Raw genomic sequence first — 27603 nt, 5'->3', positions numbered from 1 at the left:
TTTCCAGCCGGAGCGCCGCCAGCAAACGGACCGGAGGCGGAAACGTGGGTGGCGGGTAGGGACTGTGCGGCGGGGCGGGCGGGAAGCGGGCCGGGCCCTATGGCCTCCTCCAACAGCATCGACATTGAGGACGCCACGCAGCACCTGCGGGACATCCTCAAGCTGGACCGGCCGGGAGGTGAGCGGCGCCGCAGGGCCGGACTGTGGGCTCGGGCCGGGCGGGGTGAGCGCAGCCCGAGGCCCCGCGGGTGGGGCCTGGCTCGGGCCGTGTTCCGTAGCCCGGGGCTGGATCGGTGCTACGGAGCCGAGCTGGGCTCTGAGCTGTGCTGAGCTATGGGCACATCGCGGCCAGAAAGATGGGGAGGCCATGGAGCGTGTCCAGAGTGTGAGGGGTCCGAGCACAGCGCTGTGGGTCGGGGTGGAGGAGCCCCCGGAGAGCTCGTGGCTCTGCAGCCCCTGATGGAGGCTGTGGAAAGCAGAGGTTGGGCTCTGCTCATGGTAACAGCAATAGGGTGAGAGAGTGATGGCCCCACGTTGAGGGTTAGGTGGGATATTAGGGTTAACTCCTTCTGTGAGGCAGTGGAACGCCTGCCCGAGGGGAAGCACCATCCCTGGAGGTGCCCCAGCGCTGCTTTTGTGTAGCCACAAGGCGCAGAGGTTGGTGTGGGGCTGTGGTGGAGCAAATGTACAGCTTCACAGAACAGCTGGGTTGGAAGGGACCTTAAATCCTCCCATAGCCCAATTGTCCAGAGCCCCATCCAAGGCCCTGAGCACCTCCAGCGATGGGGCACCCACAGCAGCAGTGCCAGGGTCTCACCTCTCTCTGAGTACATTTCTTCCTAATGTCTAACCTACATCTCCCCTCTTTCAGTTTGAAGCCATTCATTATTCCCTTGACCTACAACTATCAGACTGTGTAAGAAGTCACTTCTGTGTTTTTTTATGAATTCCCTTTAAGTACTTGAAGGACACATCGAAGTCTCCCCAGAGCCTTCTCCAGTATGAACAAGCCCAGTTTCCTTTGCTTTTCTTCCAGCCCTCTGAGGGTTTTCGTAGCTCCTGCTCCAACAGCTCCATGTCCTTCCTGAGCTGTGGTGGGGGCCCCAGGCTTGGGCACAGTACTCCAAATGGGACCTCAATGGGAGAGCAGAGCAGAGGGGGACAATCTCCTCCCTCATCCAGTTTCATTATTAGCCATAGGAAGCTTCTAATTGAAGTTTCTCTTGTTTCTGGACCACGTAGGTGATCCAAAATTATATTTCTTTACTATAAGAAAATACTTCTTTCCTTTCCAAAAGCTGCTCCATAAGGAGAACTGAGTGTGGTGATGGGGAACTCTTATTTCATGAGCTGAAAGAGTGCATCATTGTTGGGACATGGATGGAGTTGTCACCTCAAAAGAAGCATAACTGAATCAACTTCTCTTGCTGGTAGAAGCAGAGGAATTACTTTCTGAGGATGGTTTATTTCTATTTTTCTTCATTCATTCCTGTCCTTTGCCTCTCATTCCCCTCTTCTGTGAGCTCTAATACATAGGAAGGCAGTTGAGAGGAGGAGGAGAAGCAAACAGATGGCAGGTCAATCACCCGGTGGCGCAGTGGTTAAAGACGCCGCCTTGCAACACTGGGGCACGGGGTTCGAATCCCCCCTGTGGCGCAAGTGGTAGAAGTGCCGCTCTGCTACACAGAGGCTCGAATCCCGGGGGCTGGACTCGATGATCTCTAAGGTCCCTTCCAACCCGCACGAAACTATGAAACTATGAAACAAGCACTGCCCATGTAGTAGCACATAGACTTGGAAGAACCAGACGGAATCAAGTTAACAGCAGAAGGGCCTCTGAACCTCCCACATGGATGCCAGAGGAAGGGGAAGCTTTTGAGACCCTCGACAGAGAACAGAAACAGTCCTGTGAGCTGCATGTGCAGGGCTAGTGTTATCTGACGTGAAGCTGCTGAAATTCTCTCTACTTCCACTTTCTGGTTCTCTTTAAGTTTCACTTACACATTTTGATGTCATGTGGGGTGTAGCTGCTTTCCAAGGCTATTACCACAGTGAAGTTTTGCCATGTTAGCTGCAGGCAGTTCTGAGCATTCTTTCCCAACACGGGTTTTTCCCAGTGTTAACATTTGTTTTTGTTCATGTACCTCCTGAATGCCGAGTCCCTTTTCTTGTGCCTTCAGGGTTATGCTGGCTTGGCTCCCACTAGAGCAGGGCAAAGGGCTGAGCACATTCCCCAGCTTCAGTCCCACTGTGGTGCTCATTGGCCTATGGAGAGCATTTCTTTCTTCCCTTGCCTTGGAGCTGATGTCACTCCCCTGCTGTCCATAAACACTGATGTGAGCTATTCCTGTTGCTGCAAATAGAGCAAAGCGTGTATCATCTTTCTCTGTTGGCCTGGGTGCTTTTCCATAGTGAATACTTTCTTGCTTTTGGCTGCAATGGATAAATTGCAGCTGATGGAAGTTTATTGCACCTACCAATGTACTATAACAGTCCTCATCTGCAGCAGCAAGCGCAGCATGGGTGTGCTGACTGGTTACAGGGCTGCATTCTGTGACCTCATGCTGTCTTATCCATGCAGGGTGGGTAAACTGAAGTGTTGTGCCCAGGCCTCTCTGTGCTGGGATGCCCTGGAGCTACACAGTCTTGCTGTATCCGTAGTGTGGTTGTTGATTTATTGACCTTGTTCTTCACCAGCAGGCAAGTTTTAAATATTCTTCTGGCAAGCGAGTAATAGTTGCAGTTATGGCTGTAGGCAGCATTGCTCGTGCTGATGCATTAATGCCATTAAGGCTTTTTGGTAATAGGAAGATTGCCTTGCTTTCTAGGGAGCCACCTCCTGCCCCTGGTTTAGGTGTGTTATGTGTGGCAGCAGCAGTGGGGCTCACAGTCCTGCGAGCTGCTGTCTCACAGGAGCTTTGCAGCACTTGTTACCTGGCAACAGGACGTGGGATTTCAGTCTTACAGTGCGAATGTTTCCAAGACAGGTGGCTTTGACTTCTGTGCAATCACACTGCAGGCACTGGTGGAGTGAGCTTGCTCTCCAGTGGGGATGATCAGCTATTCAGGGGACATGGAGGCCACCAGGCATCTTGCCCTTGGCCAAGGGTGTGAAGGCAGGGCACGTACACCCCTCAAAGCAGAGATGAGTAAGTGGTTGCTTTGTCCTAAACTTGAGTGCTGTGAACTTCCATGTGCTGAGTAAACTAAGGGACAGCTGAGGGAATCCTGTAGGCACAGCTGCATGGTTTTGTGGCTCAGTTGCTTGAACACCTCTGGCCTTTAAGGTCACATCTTAGAGAATGGTTTTGGAAAGCGTTATTTCCAGCTGACCCCAGGTGCTGTATGTGCTGCTGTATGCGCTGCTGGATTGCAGAGATCTCTCTGAAGAGAGAGAATGCACTGGAGTTAGAAATAACTTATCAAGAACCCTTTGGCCTGGAATGTAAATATTAGATTCAGTAAATCTGAATTTTTGTCATAGCCTTTCTGATCCAAGAATGTTACCTCCTTGAACCTTGTAAACTCCTCATTCCCATTCATTGGTCTCTCTGGTCAGCTGGGATTCCGCATGTAAGACAAGCACTATGATTTCAGCCTTTTAGGTAAGTTCCTTTGATTGGAGGTCTTCCTTTTCTGAGCCAACTCAGTGCTTTCTACCTGACAGATCATCAGAATCTGACCGAAAGAAGTGTATTTCATGCAGCACTATTTCTTTTAATGGATTTTGTGCATGGTTGGTTGTTCTTTTTCCTAGGTTCGGTGAATGAGAGCCAGAGACCATCTAGTTCCTATAATGGAGACCTGAATGGGCTGCTGGTTCCTGATCCCCTCGTGGCTGGAGATGGACCTACGCTGACGAAGCCGGTGCACCGCAGCATTTCTTTGGGAGCTGTGCAGGAGAAGCAGGTCATGTAAGTGTTGAAGAAAGGCTGAGAGTGGATAAGAAGCAGCTAAAAATTACTGGTGGTGGGACTGGGTGAGAGTGCTGGGAATCCGAGCAAGTTTTACATTGAGCTGCGCTGACAGCTGTGGTTCAGTGCTGCTTGTCAGACCTCTGGGGTGCTGATGCACTGAGCCCAACTGCTGTGCTGCACAGGAACTGAAGAACATCAGCAGGGCTGTTTAGAGAGGAGAGCAAAACTGGTCGTATGACCGATACTTGAGTCAGGATGGTGGTATATTAGCAAGGCTGCAGAGAAAGCTAGCATCTATATTTGCATGTAGAACTCCAGCTGGACTCCTGCAGAGACCTGTGTTACCTGAGAGGTAACTTAAGCCAGTTTGCAGTAAAGACTCTGCACTTGTCAAAGTGTTTCTCTCCCCATTATTTGAAATAGAAAAGCTCTTCCTTGAGCTAGATGTCTGCTGAGCTCTGTGTATGCATTGGTGTATATCATACAGCATATGTGCTTTTACTGCTTACATACAAACAAATGTGTGCAGAGCAGTGCAGATTTGCACTTTCTCATGGGAATAAATGCAAATGTAAATATATTTTGTTTGGATTTTCTCTTTGTAGTTTAGAGAGAAGGTTTTGTGAGGACCATGAGCAGCGTGCTGTGCTGATGCAGTTCAGCTGATTGGCTTTGCTCTGTTTGCAACTCATGTTGGACAGTAGTCAAGGCTGCTCTAACCAAATATAGGTCTGTGCTCAAGTCAAATAGGCTAATGGTCTGCAAGAAGCTGAATGAACCAGCTGTTTGGCTCTTCTCAAACTCTGACATACAGGGAAGGGATACTTAAATGAAAGCAGTTTTTCCTTTCAGATGTCCAGGTCAAACCCCTTAGATGAATAGATACTCCTGTGTTGCTGTTAACATTGTGAACAACAAACATGTGACCTCTTTGCTCTTCCTGTGGAGTCCAGTCTGATTGTTTTGCCCTTTGCTTTTCTCAAAAGCTGCCTTTCTGGTGATGACAGCTCCACTTGCATCGTTATATCAGCAAAGGATGTGGAAATAGTGGCCAGCAGTGATTCCAGCATCACCAGTAAGGCCAGAGGGAGCAACAAGGTAAGGAGCATGGTTCTGTCTATTCTTTTTAGTCACATCAGCTCAGTGCTTTGATATTTTAAGCAGAATGCCTGTCTTCTTTCCTGTGTTGTAGGAGTTTGTCAGGGAGCTTTGCAAGGGGAGAAATAGAGCAGTATATTGTGATTGATTGCTACTGTTAGTCTAGAGTCTGGCCAAGTTGCCTTCTCATTCTCAGGAGGGATTCCATGATCTAAGCTGGGCTTTTCTGGGAAAGTGCCCTTCTTCCCTGAACAAATTTATTATGATGATTGTTTCTGTGCTGGAAGTTCTTTTCTATAGAGGGAGGGTTGCTCTTGGCAGCTCCAGTCTCGCAGAGGACTCCAGCCAGCAGGTCAGGGCTGCAGAAGAACCACTACACTAAGATATTGCTTAAATAAAACCAGAATTCTTTTTCTTGGAAAGAGCAAGTGCCAGTGCAGCAAATAGTTTTTGTATTTCACAAGTGTCTCCAAGAACTGGGGAGCCAGATGCAGTGCCAGCAGGGACATAAAGGCCTTTTGGCTGTAGTTGAAGGGTATGCACTTGTTCTGCAGTGTCATAAATTTGGTGAGTTGCATTCCTTCTTGCAATGGAAGCAAATGTTCATTAGCCTTCATAACTTTGAATGTTCGGGGCTCTAATATTTGGCATTCAATATGCAGTTTTTCTTAGCAGCTGCTGCTTCAAACTTTCCTATTAAACATTAGAGGTCTTTCCAGGAGGAAATTGGATTTGGCAAGTTTGTTCCAGGAAAAATTTATTCTAGGCTTTTCTCATAATTTTTTTTGTCTTTCTCTTGAGCAGGTGAAAATACAGCCTGTTGCTAGATATGACTGGGAGCAGAAGTATTATTATGGCAATCTGATAGCTGTTTCAAACTCTTACCTGGCTTATGCCATTAGAGGTGAGGTACCTTCTCGTTGTTGCTGTTTTGCTCTGTGTATTTTTACGACTGGCAAAGTTTGCATCACAAGAAAGTAACAATAAGAGAAATGCTTTTTCAAAGCCTGACCAGCGTGGTGGCGTAACAGGAGTAAGAGTAAAACTTGGAGGTACAGGGGAGGAAAGAGATGGTGCTGTGGGAGAGTTTGCACTGAGAAGGAAAGGTTTTCTGAGGGTAGAAATAGGTTTCACTGGGCAGCGTGTAGATGTTCACAACATTCATCTAATGAACTGTTTTTGTAGCAAACAAGCTTCTCTGCACAGGAGCAGCCCAATAGTAATTTGAGTAGATGTTTGTGATGGATTTGCTTGCATAAATTTAGAGTTGAGCTTAAGGCTAAATTTAGAGGAGGCAAAGAGCAATGCAAAGGCAGCATGTTTTGTAGGAGAGAAAAACAGAACAATGCAGATACAGTTTGTGAAATAGTCTTTCTAGAACAAATGAGCACTTACATCTACAGTGTCCATTTGCTTTCAATGTAACCACATGGTGTTTGGGGCTCTTTGGTCTCTTCTTAGTTGTAGCTCCCATCCATTTGTCTGGCCTTTCACAAAAACCAGCTGTGTTTTTTCCCAGCTGAGGTTATCCTGCAGCAGCTGTTTTTAGGATGCCTTACCCCTTTTTTGAAGTATTAAAACTTGTGTGCAATAGAAAAGCTGAATGATCTGTGAGGGCTGTTCTGGGCAGGCAGGTGGAATGGGAAACAATATGGAATCCACAAGACTGCCTGTGTTATAACAGTGTTTAGCTGAAATGGGGAAGCTGAAAACTTTGGCTAGAAAATACATGCATTCAGGTGTGCTCTTTCCACGTGAATGGTTATGCTTTTTGCATTCTCCTAATGGAAGATGCATTTGAGCTGCCTGCCTCTCAGTGGCCCCTTTTGTTCAGTTACTAAAAATGAAGTTGCATTTAGAGGTAATTAGATGTCACTGGGGGTCAATCTTGAAGTTTTGGTGGCTTTGTAATCACCTTGGGATTAAAAATTCAGGCATCGCATTAAGTGAAAACATCTTTCTAGAGAAAAACGTGCTGAGAATTGTGAGCAATCAACTTCTGGTGATTATCTCTTAGGTAGAGCAACTTAGGGCTTCTGCTCAAGGAAACACTACAGAAGATATGGGAAATTAAGCTGCCCCTTGCAAGGCAGGGGAAGCTGCACGGATACATAGTGACTTCTCCCTTCTGTCTTTTCCTCAGCTGCCAGCAATGGCTCCGCTATGGTGCGAGTGTTGAGTGTCAGCACTGCGGAGCGGACCTTGCTGAAGGGATTCACAGGCGGTGTGGCAGACCTGGCTTTTGCTCATCTCAACTCCAACCAGTTGGCGTGCCTGGATGAGGCTGGCAACCTCTTTGTCTGGCGCCTGTCCATGGAGAAAGACAAAATACAGTATCCTGTCAAAACAAGCTTCATCTTGGTGGTAGGGTAACGGTTAGATGTGAATGCAAGCTCAGAATTCCAATATCTATTGCGGCCTTCTAGTCCAACTCCCTTGCAATGAACAGGGACACCACAGCTCGATCATGTTGCCCAGAGCCAGGTCCAGCCTGACCTTGAAAGCCTCCAGGGATGGGGCATCCATCACTTCTCTGGGCAACCTGTTGCAGTATCCAGTTGTTGCTGCAGTGCTAGCTGAAGTATCTTAATCTGTCCATGAGCAGTTGCATGGATAACACATTCAGATGGGAGTATGTGCTCTTGTGCTTATCCTGCCCCTGTCTGCAGCCTGCAAGAGAAAATTAACAGAATCTATTAGCTTTTGTGAGCTTAACTCTGCAGTGAAGAAAAGCTAGCTTGCCTGCTAATTTTAATTGATTTATTTGAATAGCAATGATTCAAAAAAATGTGAGGTTTAGTAGTATTTACCAGAGGGCCAAACCTGTAAAGCCAGAAAGCTATGTTTCTTAACTGTGGTGATCAGAGAGGAGATCTTGGTGAACATCAAACGACCCGATGGTACCCCTCTGAACACCTCTCGAAGAATCATCTGGTGTCCTTTCATCCCAGATGATAGTGAAGAGAATAGTGAAGAGGGAAGTCAAACGTTGGCATTGCTGCACGAAGACAGGGTAAGGAAATGTTGCTTTTGAAGATTATCTCATGTTGTTATGAGAGGGAAAGAATCTAATGAGGGGAAAGAGCCTATATAAGTGGTTAGAAATGTCAAGGCTTCTCTTGTCATCTCTGCTGGGGATCTCCCCATAATGACGATTCTTCTCTTCTGAGGAGAGGTTGTGCTGATCTTTTTGAGGGGCTCAGAAGGAAGGAGAGTGCAAGTCTGGCTCAGCATCAAATGGTGACAATGTGGATGGTCAGGGGCATCGTTCCCTTGTTCAGGCTTGGCCAGTAGGCAGGGGAGGGGTTTGATGAACAGCAACTCTAACTGCCATGAGCAATGCCAGGAAAGCATCTAATGGCCGAGGTGGAGAGGGGAAGGGTTGTGTCACGTAGTTTCATGGTGTTGATATGTTGGGTAAATACGGAAGAAATTCTCGACTGTATGAGACCAATGCTTGTAGAAGTAAACCTGCATGTATACACATTTATCTTCCAGGCAGAGGTATGGGATTTGGACATAATCCGCTCAAACAACAGATCCTGGCCAGTGGAAGTGCCTAACATCAAAGAGGGCTTCATTGTAGTCAAAGGCCACAGCACGGTATGACTCTGCTTTGTTTTCTTTACTACCATCACGTAGGTGATTGCTGCAGCTCATTTAGGCCTTCTTTGGGTTTTGCTGTGTCTGGAACTGGAGTCCTTAAGGCAGTTTGCTGTAGGAAAGTTCCATGTCCATCCACACAATCACCCACAGCCTTCTGGTTATGTGATTAAGGGCACCAGTCATTGTTAGGTGATCTTTGTTTCATGATCCGAGGTGCATTTATGGTCATTTGCTTTGAATAAGGCTCTTGAAAAACTCACCTGTATTTCCAAGGTCCTGTTTGACATCTTGGGCTACATTTCCACTATTTTCTTGTATGTGACAGTAAATGGAAAATCTAATAGTGCTGTTTGTTGCTGGGTGAGAAAGGGAAAACTATGTCCAATGTCTTCTTTATTCATTTACGATCCCCCCAGTGACTATAGCTGTTATCTGTTAGGAAAGTGGACCAGGGCTACGGCCGAGCATCCGGGAGGTGATATTATGAATATGAAAGATACAACTGGAAAGAATCCCATTTCACTTCCTGAAAGGGAAAATGGCAAATTAATTCTATTGCCCAGATAAAACAAAGTAATTCATGCTTGTGAAAAGCCAGAAAATCCCAAAACAAAATGAGCTCTGTTCATAATACGAGTAATGGTAGAAACAGCAGCAGAATAATCCATATAATCCACGGTACTTAACTCGCTGTTTGGAAAAGTAGATTATTAATTATTATTACTAAAAAAAAGTGAAGTGTTGTAGTGAGGTATGTGTCAGAAATCACTCTGATTTCCAGTCCTGTCAGCACGTTAATCAAATTCCTGTTTGAAGAGTGTATTCCTTCTCCCCAAAGAGATATCAAATTAATTTTCTTTATCCTTTTTTTCCCCCCTCTTTTTGGTTTAGTACCTGAGTGAGGGAGCACTTTCTCCGGATGGAACTGTATTGGCCACAGCAAGTCACGATGGTTTTGTCAAATTCTGGCAGATCTATATTGAAGGGCAAGATGAGCCAAGGTAACTGGAGAACTAGAAAATGAAGGAGCTTGGAGCACAGCTGCTTTTTCTCTGAGAATTTTCTTGTTATGGGATGATCATTCTCAGGACACAGTAAAATACAGGGGGAATGTTTGCAAAGTGATATGTTAGGGAATAGTGATGTTGTGTCACTGAGTATCGCATCCCCTCATGGTTTGGTGACCTTAGGAAAAAGTAAAAAAAGCTGTATGTTAAATCCTGAGTTCTGTGCTTTGCGTGGGCTGTGCTCATAGTCAACCTGTTACTCTCTTTTTTGCAATGCAAAAAGCTGCTCTGGGCTATTCATCTCAGTGTTGGCTTCTTTTATATATTGTGTCCTTGTAAAGATAAACCAAATGGCAATACACATATCAGTTTGGTCACTAGCAATGACTGTAGTCTCTTATTTTATACAAGCATCTAGACAGCTACAAGTTGGTAACACTTGGTGCCTGCTGACTAGATGCTCCCTTTGGCAGGGGTTAGAATGTTCAGGGCCTACATTTTATCATTTAACTTTCCACGCTCACTTGGTGTTTTCTCTGATTCTTTCCTAGATGTCTTCATGAGTGGAAACCACATGATGGGAGGCCTCTTTCCTGCCTGCTCTTCTGTGACAACCACAAAAAGCAGGACCCAGAGTAAGGCCCCAGTCCTTTACTTTGCGTATCAACACTCAGTAACATCTTCTAATGCTGATGTTGGGGCATTCCTTGTAGTTGTGATTTACATATGGGACATTAGCTTTGTGACTGGAACAAGTCCTCTCCTCTTCATACCATGTCTTCTAGTGATGGAGAAACAGAGAGTGGACAGGGACAGTCTAAAGTTACCTTAATTCTAATGTCTTCCATGAAAGCAAAGACAGATCTAAATCAATGAGTCCTTTCAGGTTTGTGGTATGGCCAGTTTTGCCTGCCTTGTTGTCTTTCAAATTTCTATTGCAGTTGAATAAAAGAAATAGCTATATTTCATCTTTCTTCAGTCACTTACAGATACGCAGTTCTTGAGCTACAAGAGCTATACTGGTTTCCAAGGTAGATTAGCAACTGAGATTTTCTGGGAACTTTGCTGTTGGGCAAAACCACTTATGTGCTGCTTGCAAGAATATTTCAGTGAAATATCCTGCTGCAAGGGACCAGGCCTTCTTTAAGAGAACTTGGCTGTGTTATGCCTGCAGGGTTCCCTTCTGGAGGTTTCTCATCACAGGAGCAGATCAGAACAGAGAACTGAAGATGTGGTGCACTGTGTTTTGGACCTGCCTGCAGACTGTCCGGTAGGCGTTCACATGCTGACTCCCCCAAAGGGTTGGCTTTACGTCCTAACAGAGCTCTCAACTTCCAGCTATCCTTACTTTGCAGAGATGATCTTTAATTTTTGTGGAGTCTACTCCAGCCTCAGTTAGAACCTTTTTCTTGACATATCTGTTGAAAGCCATCAGGGCTGTGGTAGACTGTCAGGCTTTGGTACGGCAGCAGAGGAGGTCAATCCTTTTACAGGCATTTATATTACTGAGATCTGTTATTCTTGCTTTGGTCTGTAAAGTGTGGGTTTGATTTGATTTGCTGAGCCATATAGGTCCAGAAGTTCAAGTGCTGATACAGGCCTTCCCTTTGCTCAGCTTGTGCTGTTCCTTGATGCGACTTTTTTTGCATGCACATGTGAGGCCACTTCTGAATTCTCTTAGAATGAGGAGATTGTGATATACAGCTGAGTGCTACTTTTTACCATCTCATATTGCAGGAGATCCAATGCCTGTAGATTTGTGGATGTTCTTGAAGCTGTATCTCTTGTCCTCCTATGAATGTTGCATAAGTTACCTGAGGATGTAGTGTCATTTTCCATTTAAATGTTTGGAATTTATAACTTGATTCTGTTCTATGGTCTTCTTGCTGTCCTCTCAGTTGATGTCAGCGCTGACTTTTAGCTGTGATGCTTTTGTTTTAGGGGAGAGTTGCACTACGTGACTGTAAACTTCTTAAGATTCGTTTTAACTAATGCATAGTAGTTGTGGTTGTATTAATACACCTTGTTTTCTGTGCCTCCTCCTGTCTTCTTTGTGGATCTAGATTTTCTCCTGACATCTTCAGCTCCATGAGTATTCTTCCCAGCCTGAAAGTCTGCCTGGACCTCTCTGCTGAATATCTGATACTGAGTGACGTGCAGAGAAAAGTAGGTATTTCATTTTATTGCTGGCTGTGTGAGTAATGGTGAAAGTAGAAATGTTCTGTGTGACTGTTTCTGCTGCCTGGGCCAAGACTTTGCACGTTAATAACTGAAAGTGCACAGAGGTTGGCCTCAGCTGTTTCAGTATAAGATAACAGATGGTGACAATTCAGCTGATTAATCCAGAGGAGCCTTAAAGATTATTTTTTACTCCAAAGTTCTTATTTGGAGGAACTTTTCTGGCACATCAGGGTTGAGTTCCTGATCAACTCTAACTCAGATAAGAATGTGCTTATTGTGGTTGATGGCGTGGGTGTACTCTTAAAGATTTAGACATCCCAGGCCTTATTCCTTGTGTTACTCCCATGCTTCCAAATGTAGATGCTAGGCTTTATGTCCACGTAAGCATACACACTCTGTGCTCTGAAAGCCCTGTGACATACTGTTTTTGCTTTTACTAGGTCTTGTATGTGATGGAGCTGATGCAGAACCAAGAAGAGGGCAAAGCTTACTTCAGTTCCATCTCAGAGTTTCTCCTAACCCATCCAGTCCTAAGTTTTGGCATCCAGGCAGTGAGCCGCTGCCGTTTAAGGCACACTGAAGTGCTTCCAGCAGAAGAGGAGAATGACAACTTGAGTATAGGTAGGTGACAAAGAGAGTTTGGCTGCTGTGAGATCAGGTTGTCTGTTCTGGCTGATTCTGGCTTTCTTTTGAAAAGCTTGCTCTCTTCTTTTACTCTCTATGAAAGGCATGTTGTGCAGCTGGAGTACTTCTGAGAAGCACCATACAGATGGTTGCAATAGACCTAGAGGTCTGTGTTCCAACCTACTGCTTAAGGCTGAGTCAGCTCTGGCTTTACCCAGTTCTTTGTGGAAGGCCTTGAAACATGACATGTCTGTCTGTGCCCTGGTGCCCTGTCCTAGGGCTGCACCTCTTCAAAAGAAACTCAACCTGGGAAACCTAACCTGCAGATCGTAGCCATTGCCTCTTATTGCACAACAATGCCACTAGAGATGTTTCTGTTCTAAAAAATCATTACAGGGCTGTGCAGGCTTGAGTGCAAGTGATGCTTTCATTAAGATACAGGTGAGCTGCTCAGTATCAGGACAGTGTTGCTTTTGCAGTCATATGGTTTCCTTGTCCCCAGCAGAAAAGAGGGAAACCTCCTCTGTCATTGTAGGGCTGTGAGTCTCTCCAGCACAATTCCATACAGGCTCACAGCAGCAAAAGAATTCCTGAAAGAACCAGCAGAATGTATTTCTGTGACTGTCTGTCTTGGTAAACTCTGTGTAACTAAACATCAGAGGTGTGAACACGTGGTCTGAGAACCAGTTGCTTGGTCTGAATTGTACTGCTTGAGCTGTGCTGGGATATGAAGATAATGTGCACTTTGAGTTGAAGGTGAGATTCTTCTGCATCAGTAAAACCTGAAAAGATGCTTTGAATGACATCATCATATTTCATATTAGAGGGATTTTTGAGCTATCAGTACAATGTGCTTCCCTATGCCTATTTTATGTAATTTCAGTTGATTAATGTTGTCAGTATTAGCAGCACGTTACTCTAAAATACAGGAGAAAAGATGATTGATACGTTTAGCAAGTGAGGAGTAGAAGGGGTGAAGCTTCAGGTCCCTTATTAGTGCTTAGATAATTAGGGTGCACTGCATAGGAATGCCTAATTTAGCTTTTATTATGGGGAGTTATCCCTTCTACTCAACGTTCATTCTTAGCAGGGAGAATGATTCACGTCCTGCCTGATTATTGTTGGTACTTGCTGTGGGAGGTTTGTGCAGAGCTTCTTATAGCTGCAGTTACTCAAAGCCAGAAGGATGGGTCATGACCTAGTCTGAACTTCTGTGGGATAGCATGCCTCTCTTAAAATACATCCAAGCAGCCATGTCAACAGCCAGAGCAAATTCTTGGTAGCTCCAGACCTCATCTTCCCCTTCTCTACCTCTGCTTCTTACTTTCCTGAGGCTTATTTGACGTCATCAGAGCAAGTTTGATTGTTCTCACTTTAGAAAGTAAAAGGAAGGAAAGTAAAAGAGATGTAAGCTACATTTTCCCTTAACAGAATGAATCTAATTCTGAAGTGGAGGAGTGATGAAGCTGTGTTCTTCTGGATCTTCATTCAGATGGGATTTGTGGCAGTTTGTGTTTTCCATCCAACTTCACATCTTATTCTTGTCTTGTTTTGCAGAAGGTGCTCAGGGAGCAGGGGCTGTTGAGTCAGCAGCTGGCGTGCTGATAAAACTCTTCTGTGTGCACACCAAGTGAGTATGTAGAGCAGCTTCCATGGACAGCTGTCCACAGTGGTCCTAATCCCACACTGACTTTTAGGACCTGCTGTTTGCTTACCAGTTTCTTTTGCTCCTAAGAAAAACTGCTGTGGTGCATTTAGTATCTCCCCACAGGAAGCAGCCCAGTGTGGTGCTGTGGCTGGGAAACAACTTTCATGTGCTCTGGGTGGCAGAACTGGGTGATAGAAATGAATGGGGATCAGCTTCTGCTTTCATCACAGGCAGAAAATACCAGTGTGTGTTCCATGAGTGTCAGTTCCATTAAGAGAAGTTTTCTAAGGCTTGAACTTTTCTTGATGACTCATAAACTAATCAGAGATGCCTTTTTTTTTTTTTTTAATATTATTTCAGAGCACTACAAGATGTGCAGATTAGATTCCAGCCTCTCCATAGTCCTGACATGGGTGCATCTGTGCCTTCCCATGGCTCTCATGAAGAATTTGGTGAGTGTTTTTGAGAGGGAAGCAGCAGGAGGGCGTTGGTAAGCTTCTGTCATCTGTGGGTGCTTCTGTATAATAGTGGTGTCACTGCATGGAGGATTCTCAATGTAGCCTAGCAGACCAGATGATTGGAGCCCAGTGAGAGTGTGGAGCACAAGGATATATTAGGGTAGGAGCACTAAAGCTTTGTGCACACTCAGGTTTGCTTTCCTAGGTTGTGGGCTGTGTGTAGTGTTCTCCTGCAGTTCATTTCTTGCTTTGGGATGCATCTGTTAAAACTAATGCTGCTGCATTCAGAGGAGAAAGGAGGGTTGTACCTTGTATTATCAAAGCCTGTTAACATCCACTCTAGCTCATAAGAAATAATCAGAACAGAAAGTTCACCTTGCTATTAGCTTTGATTAGCAGGTTGAAGGTTTTCTGTTTAGTCTTTTGGAGTCCAGTATGGCTGGCGTTGGCACAAGTTCATACTTTGTGGAATTAAAACTTTAGCTTTTGAGGGAGGTACCTGCAAACTGGTGTTTGTTTATCTCTTGGAAGCCTTTCCAGATCACATAGCTGATCTAGGCACGGAAGGGCTGGGATCTGAAAAAGGATCTGTGCATGGCTCTCAACAAGACTTGCGACGTATCGCTGATCTGCCTGTACCAGCTGACTTCCTTTCGCTCTCAAATGATGCCAAGCCTAAGCTGATGACTCCAGATGCATTCATGACACCGAGTACATCTCTCCAACAGGTAACAAGAGGACAGCACTGATGGGGTGGTGAAAGGGATAAGTGTGGGTTTTGATACATTTGGGATTGTTTTCTAGGCAGTAATGACTCAGGCAGACTAAGCACAGGAACCACTGCTCTTCTTGTAATTCCAACTGAGTAAAGACATGTTGGCATGTCTAAATGCTAAGCTCATCTATGCTTGTGTTGTGAGTGCTCTGTTTAGCTGTATAACAGCTGGTGTAACTGTGTGGTGAAGAAATGTGTGTGCTAAATAACTATCTATACTGGGAAACTGCTCTTGCTGGTTTACACACATTGCTTGGGGTTGTGATATAGCTCTATTGGCAGAAGCTCTTCTGAAACCAATGTTCTCAGCTCAGGCACTGCTGTTGGATTCTTAAGTTGTGTTTCACCTCTGTATATTCATTCTCTTACAGATCACTGTATCTCCAGGCAGCAGCGTTAGTTCCCTGACTGCAGTCACAGCCATGAGCAGCACTTCTGTCACTGATGTCTCTATGTCCAGGTGAATAGAGCATGTATTAAACAGTATATTTGCAGCTGAACCAGTACTGTTCTTCAGCATGGAGCAGAGCTGTGGTGTGTCCTATTGGAGAGGTGGCTGTAATCAGAATTGGAAACTGGCCTGAGTCCCAGAGTCCCTATATGGGCAACTGCTTGTATCTCTGGTGCAGCTTGGAGCATGTCTGTTGTCTTCCAAGGGGCTGACAACAGTGATTAATTTGTGCTCAGAGGGATTCTTTTCTTGCTTCTCAGTTTTGTTGCTTTACATGCTTCTCCCAAAGGGCTGTCGTTGTTTACGGGTAAGAGAACACTTCAGCCACTGAGGAGCAGGCTGATAATTGGGATTGTTAGGAACATTTTACTAGTGTTGAGGTGTGTTGGGCTGCATAACGGGGAAAGACTTTACTTCTGGGGACTGAAAAAGGACACGGAGCTATCGTGTAGCATCCTGTTTCTTTCTGAACACTGTACAGTGTGAACTGAAGGTGTGACAAACCCCTTTTCTAACAGAATCCCTCAAATTCTAGGAGATTACAAAGCCCTTCTATTTCTTCTGTTTCCTCTTGATTTTTGGGGCTGTATGATGACTGGGAGATGCAGCTCTTAGTGGACAGGGAGTAGTTCACCTTGGTCGAAAGAAGGAAGGCTTACAGGACATCAGTGAAATTTGTGCTGGGGTTGCTCTGTTGTGCTGTGGTCCAGCCTCCTCATCATGAGCATCTGAAGCAGACCTGTATTGTAAAATTGGCCTGTTTGACTTGTTTGTGTCTCTGTTCTCTGCAGGCCATCAGAAGACTTGACTGTGAGCCCCAAGATGCAGCTGGACACCAGCCTCACATTGAGTAGCAGTAGCAGCAGCCTCCAAACTAGTCCTAGGAGCCATTCTGTTCTTATCCCAGGCCTTCCTGAGAAGCTGACACCAAAGGCACCTGTTCCAGTAAGCTAAAAACGTTGCTTCTTCCTTCTCTGTGTGCTGTACAACCTGAAATTAGATTGGCCTTCATGTTCTCCAGCATTACATTTTCTTCTGAAAGTATATTCAAACCAGCATTGGCTTAAGTGTGTTTTGAGACAGCTGAGAGACAGTTGAAACTGTGGGTTTAGTTCTTTGTTCTCTTGCATGCAAGTCAAGGAGAGTGATGTTTGGAGGAGAGTTATATGCTGAAAGATCAGTAAATGTTTTTATGCTTGTAGTTATTAGGGAAGAAATATGCTGCTTTTGCAATGAGGAGTCATGGGGAGGAACAAATGGAGGTGGTAGGAAAAGCCTCATTAAACGTACTGGGGCTCTTCTCCATCTGCTTAGCAGTGGAAGCACAGGGATCACATGCAGAAAGGATACAGCTGGCATTTTCCAGAGGCGGATGCCAGTGTAAGACATGGGTGTTTCTTGGGGTATCTCTGCATTACCCTGAAGTCTCCTGTTTAATTTCTCAATTCAGGTCACACCGGGAAACTCCTCTCTAGCGCTGGAGCTGCAAGAAGTGGAGCCTTTGGTGGTGCCTCAGGCATCTCCCACCCGTGAGCGTTCGCCGGACGTCATTTCCTCTGCTTCCACAGCCATGTCCCAGGATATCCCCGAGATCGCTTCTGAGACCTTGCAGCGTAGCTTTGCAGCAGCTCCATCTGCGCTCTCTGCAGAGGTGCTGGAGCCCAGTCATCACGCAGACAGTATGGCATCTGCAGCCTCAGCCTTGCATTTGCTGTCTCCAAGGAACCGGCACAATTCAGAGCACAGCCACCACTCTTTGGACATGCCTCCAGTGGAGGTGGACAGACTGAATGCTCCGTCGTTACTGGAGACCGCTCTAACTCAGGAAAATGCGTCTTTGGACAGTGTTGTGAGTCAGCCATGGCCAGCAGCTCCTGACATAACCAGAGAAACCAGGAACAGCATGGCAGACAGGTAATCACTCAGATGTGTCTTGCTTAGGATGGTTTCTTTGTGCTTTTCAAGCTGCTGGCTTGATGAAAAAGTCTCTTGTTAAAGAAGAGTTTTCCATCCCTTCTTTTCTTTAAAGAATCTGGTGATTCAACCTTTCCATGTGCCTGGTCTTTATAGGCTACATCCTGCATTTTCTAGGCCAGTTCTATCAGTTTGTGCTCTTTGACACTTTTAAGCACAAAGGATATCTGCTAAGAAGGTGAGATCTGTTTTCCTGGCCTTCATGTTTACCTTGAATAGAGACTTCAGCCGGATTTTTTACTTTTTTAGTACATTGTTTCTGGAAAGAAAGCTGGCTCAAGCTAAAATTCATCTCAAGTGATCTCCCTGTATGCTCTTATTGAAAACAGTCAGCACATAATCGACAGATTGATCATAGGTTACTTTATCTCTCTTCTGTGATTGGCTTTCTGCAGCTAGTATTATAAATAAGGTACTTTAGAAGTGAGGAAATGCAGGACATCAGCTCAGCTGAGCAGGCAGAATGGGGCAGGGTCACATAGGCCTGCTCACAGGAAGCAAACCATTACACTAGCAGCAGTGTTAGGATTCACTGCAGAATCAGTGTCCTCATCCTCTAATGGGGCTGGGACAGCGAGGTGACTCCAGAGTATCTCTAGGCTGCTGCTGCCTGCACCATAAGGGCCTTAGCACTAAGAGACTGTTGCTCAACCACACCATCAGCCTATGTTCAAGTGATAAGCATTCACTTCTGTTTGGAGATCCTGCTTGCTGAAGTCAAATAGACCTACTTTGTGGCTTAGGTGTATATGCAGTTTGCTTACAAAACTTTGGACTGAGTTCAGTGTTGCAAGAACTGAAAGACCTGGAGAAATTAGTGCCCACACACAGCACTTCTTGCTGCGCTCTGGATCTGTGCAGAGAGATCTTTTGCTTTTGTTGATTTTTGTGTTGGTTCTTCTATTACTTAATTTTCTATCTTCTGTCAGGGTCTCCCATGGGAAGCGGAGTAAGCAAATAACCAAGCTGAAAGACACTTTTCATGATGGTGTATATATGTTTTTTTCTTCCTCTAGCCCAAGAGATGAGGTTGAAGAAAAGCACAAGAGCTCTTCCTATCATCGACACAGCTACCACCTCCTGCAGCATGACAGCCAGGATGCTAGTGCAGAACAAAGGTACAGGAGTGCTCAGCCCCCTCTCTCGCCCTGCATGGACTCTTTTCAGGCTGCATTCGTGCTTCTGTCCCCAGCAAGCCTTCACACGTGGGGTGAATGTCTTTGCTTTGTCTCCTGATTCAGTGTGTGTGCCTTCCAACTTCCATAATGTTTTGGTGCCTTCAGCTGATCATGACTGACCTCTGGACACTGTCCAGCTGACATTCTGGAGGGCAGGATTTGGCCTGTACTGCTCCTAAGAGCAGGGACTGAGCTTGATTTAGTTCCCAGTGCAACTCCATTAAGGGACCTGTTCCCAAATCCCTTGCTTTAGATAAGGTAGAGGAGATATCTTAGGAGTTAGCTTCTCACTTTTGCCATCTTTACTCCCTCACGAGCCACCCTGGAGCTCTGTGGGCATGTTCTGTGTGCCTGGTGAGCTCAGAGCCATTTGACAGCTGTGAGTTCATTCACAGTCCACTCTTCAGTTTGGAGTCTGTGTTGGATGGCTTGTCAGCAGCTGAAAGAATCTGAGCATCTCCCAGTTCCTAGGCTCAACCCAATTCTCCTGCAACACTTACTGCGTTAAGTGCTCTCTCTCTGTTAAGCTCTAAGGGCGTGCTATGCTTGGGTTCCCTGCTGGGTCAGCGGTTGCATCCTAGGGCTTCTATGCTAGTGTGTGCATGCAGCAGGAAGAGGCACCAGCAGCCACTCTGCCTGAACAGCAGCTCTGAGTAATGCAGAGACCCTTCAAATCCTGTCACGCAGCACTTGAGCTCTGCCTGAGCAGGCCTGGATGAAAATGAAGTGGCCTCTGCAGAGGTCTGTGCATTAGAGATTGAATGTGACAGGTGTCCTTAACTGAGTGACCCTGGATGTGTGTGGATGCAGAGCAATGTGAACTCCCCTCCTTTTAGTGCAGGCTGACAGCGTGCTGTACTGCAAGTGATGTCCTCTCCCCTGCTGTTCCTTCATAGTGACCATGATGATGAAGTTGCAAGTTTGGCTTCTACATCAGGTGGATTTGGTGCCAAAGCATCCACGCAGAGGCTGCCTGTGAAGGACTGGAAAGCCAAGGCATCCCCTCGGGCTTCCCCAAAGCTAAAGCGGAAGGGCAAGAAAGATGACGGGTATGCTGGGCTTGCCAGGGAACTGATGGCTGTGGGACCAGCTGTGCAGGGCCTGACAGAGCTGTTAGCAGCAAGGCTGGGCTGTGGCCAGGAGCTCCCAGCCTCGGTCCAGTTTTGCAAATAGGAGCAACCCCACAGAAAGCATTGCTGGGTTCGCTTAGGGATGTGGGAGGAGGTTCTGCTTTACTCAGAGCCCAAAGTGCAGCAGAGAAATTTATGGTAGGTAAATCACAGAACTGTACATTGGTGGGGGAACACTGGATGCGTTTGCCAGCTTCATTGGAACTGTGACACTGTAGCTTAATATGGCCTCAGTTTCTGGTTGGCTTTTGAGTGCTGGCACAGTGCCCCCTGTTCAACAACATCGATCCTTTGTTACCTGCTTGCTGCTTCTGTGTGTTTCTAAACATGCCCATATGAATGTCTTGCAAGAGAAAATGGATGACTGGAAGGAGCTGCCCATTAGAAATTAGAGCAACCCGTCTGTATTAACGAGGGGGAAAGTAGCACAGCTTCTGCAAGGGGCTTTTCTCCTCTTGTGCTCTCTTGGCTCCCTGATTTGAAGCCTTAGCTGTGCAGGTTGCAAAAGAAAAGATAGCTCGTGACATTAAGTTTCTGGCTGTGGTCCTTCACTGTGACACCCAGAAATGCTTTTCATTTCTCTTGCCTCGGTCTTTGTAAAGGTGCTGAATGGATGCAAATGTGTACTTCCCTTCTAGTAGTTGGTTTTTTTTCTTCCTGAAGGTTTCTTCACCTTCCGAACTGGAATAGTTAGAAATGTTTTGAAATTCATTAATTCTCTGTTTCACAAATGAGTACTGGGTTTTTTTCTTTCTGAAATATTGGGAGACCTTCAAAAGCTCTTTGGCAGAGCCTTCCCTGCCTTTGAACTCAGACAAGACTGATTTGTTCTTTTTTAACAGCCCCCATTCAGACTTGGCTCAGATCTGCTGGGTGTTGAAAGCAGCCCTGTGAAGGGACCAGTCTGTAAGGGGCTTAAGGGCCTGTGAATACTGCAAATGATGGAGGCACAGAGCAGTGGGGACGGGACTTCCTTGCCTTCCTGTTGCACTCACATTATAATAGGCAAAACAGAAGTTAGAGCTGGGTGTGAAATCTAAAATAACCTGTGAAGTGAGTGATCTGTTTGGGCACTTCTGATAATCAGAGCAGTTAACTGACAGAATTAAGTCCCCATTTCTCTGTCTTTATCTCTAGGGATGTGAACCAGTCACCAAGATCATCTAACAACCAGGTGAGTCAGAGCTGCTTCTGCCATCCCTTCCAAGGGCCTGATACCTCAGCTGATTGCTGTCATACTAAAGACCTGAGAGAAGAATCATCCCTATTAAGTACCATGGGCCCTCTGCTCTCAGGCGTGGCATTGCTCCGTTCTGTGGCTTGCGCAGCAGAGAGGAAGCTGCTTCCTTCCTTCTCACTTTTGCATGTTGATTTTCCTTTCTGTGTTCTCACAAGCTCTGTATCATTTCAAACTCCACACCTCATTTCCTCTTCCCTGTTAAGATGGCTTGCATACATTGGCAGCAGGGTAAGCTGTTCCCAGCAAACTAATGATCACAGTGGGACTGGCCTGGTGGGGTATGTTTCTTCTGTTGATAGCACTTCTTTATCTGGTAGAAAATGTGCTCAGCAGAGTTAAGTGCACTTCTTAAACTGCCCTTAGATCCACATCCTTCCTTTATATAAGGACCTCTCTGTACTTGGCCAAAAGTGAATTGGTTCTGCTTATTCCTATTTTCTTTTTTAACACCAGAGCTTAGAAGAGAGTTTTGAATCTACACGATTCAGCGTATTCTAAGCAACCATTTATGAGATCCATGCAGATCCTTCATGTACTTGGCTTTATCAGTTAATTTATCGTTACAAAAGTCTTAGAAATTGGCGTTAAGCTGGCCCAATTTTCTGCTTTGTATGTTGTGCTTCTGTCTCTGGCATGGGGCTTTAACACCTAGCAGAAAGTTTGGCAGGTCCTGTCAGGAACGAGTGCTCATCCTCTCCACACACAGGTGACACCGGAGTTCCAGGAAGAGCTGATGTGTGTGTTGAGGAGCCAACAGCGTGAGCTCTCTGAGCTGCGTCAGAACCAGATGGAGCTGCTGCAGAGGCTCACAGATCACCTTGATGCCATTCAGAGCTCGCTGATGGGCCACATGGAGCGGGTGATCGACTCCCAGCAGGAGCAGGAGCGTATCCTTGTTGGAAATTGGAGTGGAAGGCTGCGAGGCATGAGGAAGGCTAAGAAAGCTCAGTAGTCTTAACAGCATGGGCTATAGGTGCTGTAAAAGAAGGCCTGGCTGCAGTGTAACAGTGTAACTTCACAGTCCGTTCCTGAGGGCAAGAAGCTTTGAAGTAGAATAGAGCATTGCTACTTTGTCCATACCCCTAAATCTTCAGCCAACCTATGAAGGCCATAAGCACTGCAGTGCTTTGGGAAGTGACTGTGTAGTTCCATTCCTTATTTTTTGCCACTACTTTCTTAATACACTGGAGGATCTTGCCCCTTAGTTCTTTGATGGGTTACTTTATTGTCAGCTGTTTGTGCTCCTTAACGTGCATGCTTGCTAGAGAGGAGACTGGATCGAGCACTGACAGAAGGACAGCAGCGCAACGGGCAGCTCCAGGAGCATCTCTCTCAGCAGCTCTCTCAGACCCTTTCCAATGCTGTGTGCAACCGTCTGGAGAGGACTGTTCGTGAGGAAATGAAGAAAACAGTACCCCAGTGTGAGTGCTGCTGCCTGGGTTTTGAAGGTGGATTCTGGGGGAGGTGGGAGGCATGCTCTGTGAAAGCGCTGGCACTGCTCAAAGTAGGAGTTAGGTTGCAGGAAGACTTGTCCTGGCGTGATCAGGTCAGTTGTTACTTCATCTGGATGAGTCCTTAAAACCTTCAAGGCTTAAATTCCACAGCCTCTCTGTTGAGGTCTGGTGTCGTGTCCAGCCTTAGTTTCCTAAGCCAGAGTTTGTGACCTTTTTCCCTACCTGTGTCATTTGGCACCCGTGGGGAGAGACTGACTCTATTTTCTTTGTCAGGTTTTGATGTGTGGTACCAGGCTTTTAAAGCTGCAGCTTTGATGTGTTTGTATTGTGCCTAGGCATTTCCAAGAGTTTGGACCCAGTTGCTGGCCAGCTAAGTAACACCATTGCCACCAAGCTCACTGCTGTTGAGGGGACGCTGAAAGAGAACATAACCAAGCTGGTGAAATCAAAGGTAAGGAGAACCAGACTGTAGCAATGCCTGAGGACACTGAGTTGTCACCTGCATGGGTAGTGACTCCTCATAGTTCTTCCTCTTACCTGAATCTCCAGGTGGGTCTGAGCTCAGGAGAGCTGACAGCAATCAAAGCTTTCTTCTGGTTTCATCAGAAAAAGCAAGCTCATTGTGTGCTCCCCTGCCTGCTTTGCCTTGTTAGTCCTTTCTGCCATTTACCAAGTTGTTCGTGCTCTATACTGGAGGATCTCACTAGAGAGCAGCTTTTAAGGTCACTTTACTCAGCCAAGTGTTGAATGCTTTTAGGAGCAGAAACTTGTCGCTTGCATTAGTAGGCAGTGATGGGTTGTGGGAGGGAAGCTGGGGAGGAGGAGGAAAGAAGCCATGCCTGGCTGCACCGCCTTCCCTTGCTCTCAAGCTGAACTGCATGGAAATTGTCATTTTTCTTGGGCAGCCCCTCAGTAATCATGTGCTCTGCCTGCTGTAGTCATGGTGCTGCTTAGAGGAAGGAGTTCAGCTGCTCAGGGAATGTGTGCTCCTGACAGACAGGACTCTCCTTACCTGGTGTGGGTGTGTGGTTGGGACGTAGAGTGTTTGTTCACATCTCTGTCCTGCAGCAGGCTGTTGTTAATTATCTGGAGTATCTTCTGTGTGTTCTTGTAAGAACCTTACAGATAGCGTTGTGAGGGCAACGGCCGATACCCTGCAGGGCCCAATCCAGTCAGCCTACAGGGAAGCCTTCCAGAGCATCGTGTTGCCGGCCTTTGAGAAGAGCTGCCAGTCCATGTTTCAGCAAATCAATGACACCTTCAAGCAGGGCACACAGGAATGTGAGTCATTCTGAGTTTTCTCTCTACAGCACTTTTGTGTTAGTGGCTGACAAGTTGGCCCTTGGCTAATGTCATTTCCTTTCAGAGTTTCACTGTAATTGTTGAGCTCTTAGCCCACTGGCATCGTCTGAAAGTGTACTACTCTTTTTCCCACTTGATAAATGGATGTGAGGGGATTTTGTAGGCGAATCTCTGCTCTTCCAGCACCAGCTCCAGGCTCTGTAACCCACACTGCAAAGTGCTTGATGTCATTCAGTGAATCACTGACTTGCAGCTGGGCTTTACTACTGTGGAATTACCACGTCCTACTTCTGTTACTGTGTCTCATGTAATTATGTGGTGGGGAGACCAGAAGCAGTATTTCTGTGTTAGCATAACACAGCCCACAGCAAGCTTACACATTCTCCCCACTTTTGTACTCACGTGCTGTCTTCTGCTGCAGGGTGTGTAGAGCCTGATGGTGGATTTCTACTCTGACCACAGTGCTTACAGCTGAACTGTCTTCCTCTTTGGCTGTTGCAGACGTTCAGCAGCTCGAGACTCACATGAAGAACAAGAAGGCACGAGAACAGGAAGCCCGGGATCCACTGCTGAATCAGCTTCGACAGCTCATCAGCACCTTCCAGAGCACCACCGAGCAGTTGGCTTCCACCATCGCAGCCAATATCCATGCTGAGGTGCAGCACCAGCTGCACATTATTGTGAGCAAGTAAGTTGGCAGCTGGGTTTGCTGAAAGAGATGTCAGTGAGAAACACAGATGTTTAAAAACAAACTTCTCCCTACTTTGTTGTGGAAATGAGCCCTTTGCCATCCCTACCAGAGAGCCTGTTAGCTCTGTGTGGCATGAGGAAGGGTGTGGGCTAGTGTAACTGTTGCCCAGTAAGGCATGTAACAAAGACCACAGAACACTTCGAACATCCTGCTGAATCTGCTGTGTGGTCACAGTATGCCATTTGCATAGGGGATCTAAGTGTTCTCACGTTCCTTTCCTCTCTGTTCTAAAATGATCTTTGGGTCTCTTCAAGGCTTTTCCTCTTTATGACCTCAGGCATGCCAACAGTTTTGCAGGCTCCTTTTGTCTTCTCAGCTGTTGTGCAGCAATTCATGTTTGGCCATCCCAGATTCAAGATGTGATCCTGGCAGTGCCTTTAGCTTGCACACACCATGAAGCTGGTGGCGGGTTGCCAGCTGCAAAGACTGGCTCGTATCACCTGCAGGGCAGAGTGCCCTGTCTATTTTAAGCCATTAGGGCATATGTCAGACTATTGGGGTCTTTATCGCAGAGTAGACTTGGCAGGAAGGGCACCAGACCAAATTCCAGTCCCATTGCATGGGCACAGCTGGCTCCAAAGGAAGCCGTGCTGTTGTACCACAGAAGAGCAGCTCTGATGTTCTGTGCCCATTGAGGGGAGAGGGTCCCACCCTTGGGTTAACACTGCATGCCAGAGATTGTTGTAGGAAGTTGGCTTTTCAGAGATGAACCTACAGCATCATCACCTTGGCAGGTATATTCAAGAATTAAAGCACTCTGTAATGAGGATTAATTTCCTGGAACATCACTTTCCCACACAGAATCCTAATGTTTCAGCACACACCCTGGGACGTTACATTGCTGCCACTGAGCTTCCTGGGGCTACCTGTTTCCAATGCCTGTGCCTTAGAAGAACTTATGTTGACCCTTTGGGAGCCACGCTAAACTAAGCAAGCTTCCTCCCTGCTACAAGCATTGTGCAACGTATTCCCTCAGCACTTTGTTTTCAGAGAGACCTTTTTGTTTTGTTTTTTTTAGCCTGCAGGAGTCTATTTTGACCCAGGTGCAGAGAGTCATTAAAGGAGAAGTGAGCCTGGCCATGAAGGAGCAGCAAGCAGCTGTCACCTCCAGCATTGTCCAGGCAATGCGTTCAGCTGCAGGGACTCCCATTCCATCCACTCACCTGGACTTCCAGTCTCAGCAAACTCATATCCTCCAGCTGCTCCAGCAGGGCCACCTCAACCAAGCTTTCCAGCAGGTATGTGTGACCTTCCTTGCAGTGAGCAGCATTGCTTTTTAGGGGACAGAGTGAGGGGGACATAGCTCCTTAAGGTGGGGGACATAAGTCCACAGCTCAGAGTTGCTGGCTGAAATGATCTGTGGCAGCAAACAGCACAGGGGATGCGTTTGCACTCACACAGTTCAGGCCAGAGCCATGTGTGTTCTGTGACTGATGGCACTGAAGTTCCTTCTTCCTTATCCTGTCAGGACAGCATCAGTGCTGCCATAAGTCAGTGACTTTGCCATCAGCAGCAGCACATGGTGCACCCCTGAAGTGCAACAGCTTTGTAAGCCTCTCTGGGCAGATCTGCCAGCTGGGACCTGACCTTGGCTTTGCCTTTGAATATGCAGACAGATTCATTTGAGCTGCTGCTGACAAACTCCACTGGGAATAAAAACAGTGCTGTGCCATTGAGCTGCAAGCCTGGCCCCGCTACATGCTGCTGATGAACCTGGCCCCCTGTGCCTGGCTTTGAGTTGTTACCTGTCTGCTCAGCTTAGAACAGAAACGGGTGTCCTCTTCGTGCAGCAGAGCCTACACACAGTCCTGCCTGCACTAATGGGATTTGCCGAGCCCTTTGTTAGCAGAGGAGGCTGGCGAGCCATTGAGCTGTCCCATGCTCTGTCCCACATCCTTAACCTGCCCAGTGCTTCCTGTGTATTTCTAGCTGTGTCTTCCTCCTTGCAGGCTCTAACAGCATCTGATCTCAACCTGGTTCTGTATGTCTGTGAGACTGTGGACACACAGCAAGTGTTTGGCCAGCAGCCGTGCCCGCTGTCCCAGCCTGTGCTGCTCTCACTCATTCAGCAGCTCTCCTCGGATTTGGGTACTCGTACGGAACTGAAGCTGAAGTGAGTATGGTTGGAGCCACGGGTTTGAGCCCCCTGCAGGTGTATGCCTGGATGTAAACTCGCTCTGTGAGTAGAAAGCGATGCTTCTAGGAAGGCTGCAGCTTCTTGGGGCTGTTAGTAGTAAGTGAAACCTGTGTAGTAGTGATGCCTTTAACCAAGGAAACATTGTGGGGATAATAGGAGGAGTACTGCTGTGCTTCCTGTGTAGCTCAGTGCCCAGAGCTGCACACTTTGCCTGCAGTTCTGAACGAACCCATAAAATGCCATCAAAAAAAAATACAGAGCTCTGACCAGGTGTGTTTGATTCTAACCCATCTTTCTCCCTTTCAGTTACCTGGAGGAGGCCGTGATGCACCTGGACCACAGTGACCCCATCACCCGGGACCATATGGGGTCGGTTATGAGCCAGGTGCGGCAGAAGCTCTTCCAGTTCCTCCAGGTGGAACCCCACAACACGCTGAGCAAGCCTGCACGCCGCCTGATGATCATGCTGCAGGGCCTGGTCACTCCTGGCATGACCTAAATATGGGGCTGCTGGGTGCTCCAGGGAGCCCCCTCCCCGGCTCCAGTGTTACTGACCACCTATGGCTTGTGTTAAAGAGCTCTTGCCAGGGAATCTATCAACTCGTGTGTAATATCTCTTAAGGCAAACGCCATCTGCGTGTAGTCCCAAATAGTCACTGAACGCTCACTTGG

At 46.7% G+C, this 27603-nt stretch overlaps 1 protein-coding gene across 2 annotated transcripts; it reads left to right on the top strand.

Moving 5' to 3' along the window:
* Nucleotides 1–25: 25 nt before the first annotated feature.
* On the top strand, nt 26–27603 carry EDC4 (enhancer of mRNA decapping 4). Of its 2 annotated transcripts, XM_015873646.2 has the most exons (29): nt 27–178; nt 3758–3914; nt 4904–5015; nt 5820–5919; nt 7159–7348; nt 7881–8028; nt 8514–8618; nt 9513–9622; nt 10180–10263; nt 10803–10898; nt 11692–11794; nt 12250–12430; nt 13991–14063; nt 14442–14533; nt 15071–15267; nt 15686–15774; nt 16557–16710; nt 17216–17679; nt 18756–18857; nt 19814–19966; nt 21185–21221; nt 21994–22174; nt 22553–22708; nt 23077–23192; nt 23857–24022; nt 24545–24731; nt 25813–26032; nt 26744–26907; nt 27238–27603. In XM_015873646.2, exons 1-29 carry the CDS (start codon nt 100–102, stop codon nt 27428–27430), a joined length of 4209 nt encoding a protein of 1402 aa, XP_015729132.1. In that variant the 5' UTR covers nt 27–99; the 3' UTR covers nt 27431–27603. The 2 variants fall into 2 exon arrangements, with proteins under 2 accessions (XP_015729133.1, XP_015729132.1); XM_015873647.2 differs by lacking the exon at nt 19814–19966 and having other exon boundaries at nt 26–178.

The sequence above is a fragment of the Coturnix japonica genome, chromosome 11, assembly GCF_001577835.2.
Source record: "Coturnix japonica isolate 7356 chromosome 11, Coturnix japonica 2.1, whole genome shotgun sequence".
In the NCBI taxonomy this organism is placed as follows: domain Eukaryota; kingdom Metazoa; phylum Chordata; class Aves; order Galliformes; family Phasianidae; genus Coturnix; species Coturnix japonica.
This window is presented reverse-complemented; position numbering and strand designations above follow the sequence as displayed.

Bases quoted from the DNA above. Each gene is read 5' to 3' on its own strand.
- EDC4 (XM_015873646.2), top strand. From the start codon at position 100: ATGGCCTCCTCCAACAGCATCGACATTGAGGACGCCACGCAGCACCTG. The intron at 10,264-10,802 runs GTAAGGCCCCAG...TTATGCCTGCAG, and splicing joins CACAAAAAGCAGGACCCAGA to GGTTCCCTTCTGGAGGTTTC. The intron at 22,175-22,552 runs GTATCCTTGTTG...CATGCTTGCTAG, and splicing joins CTCCCAGCAGGAGCAGGAGC to AGAGGAGACTGGATCGAGCA.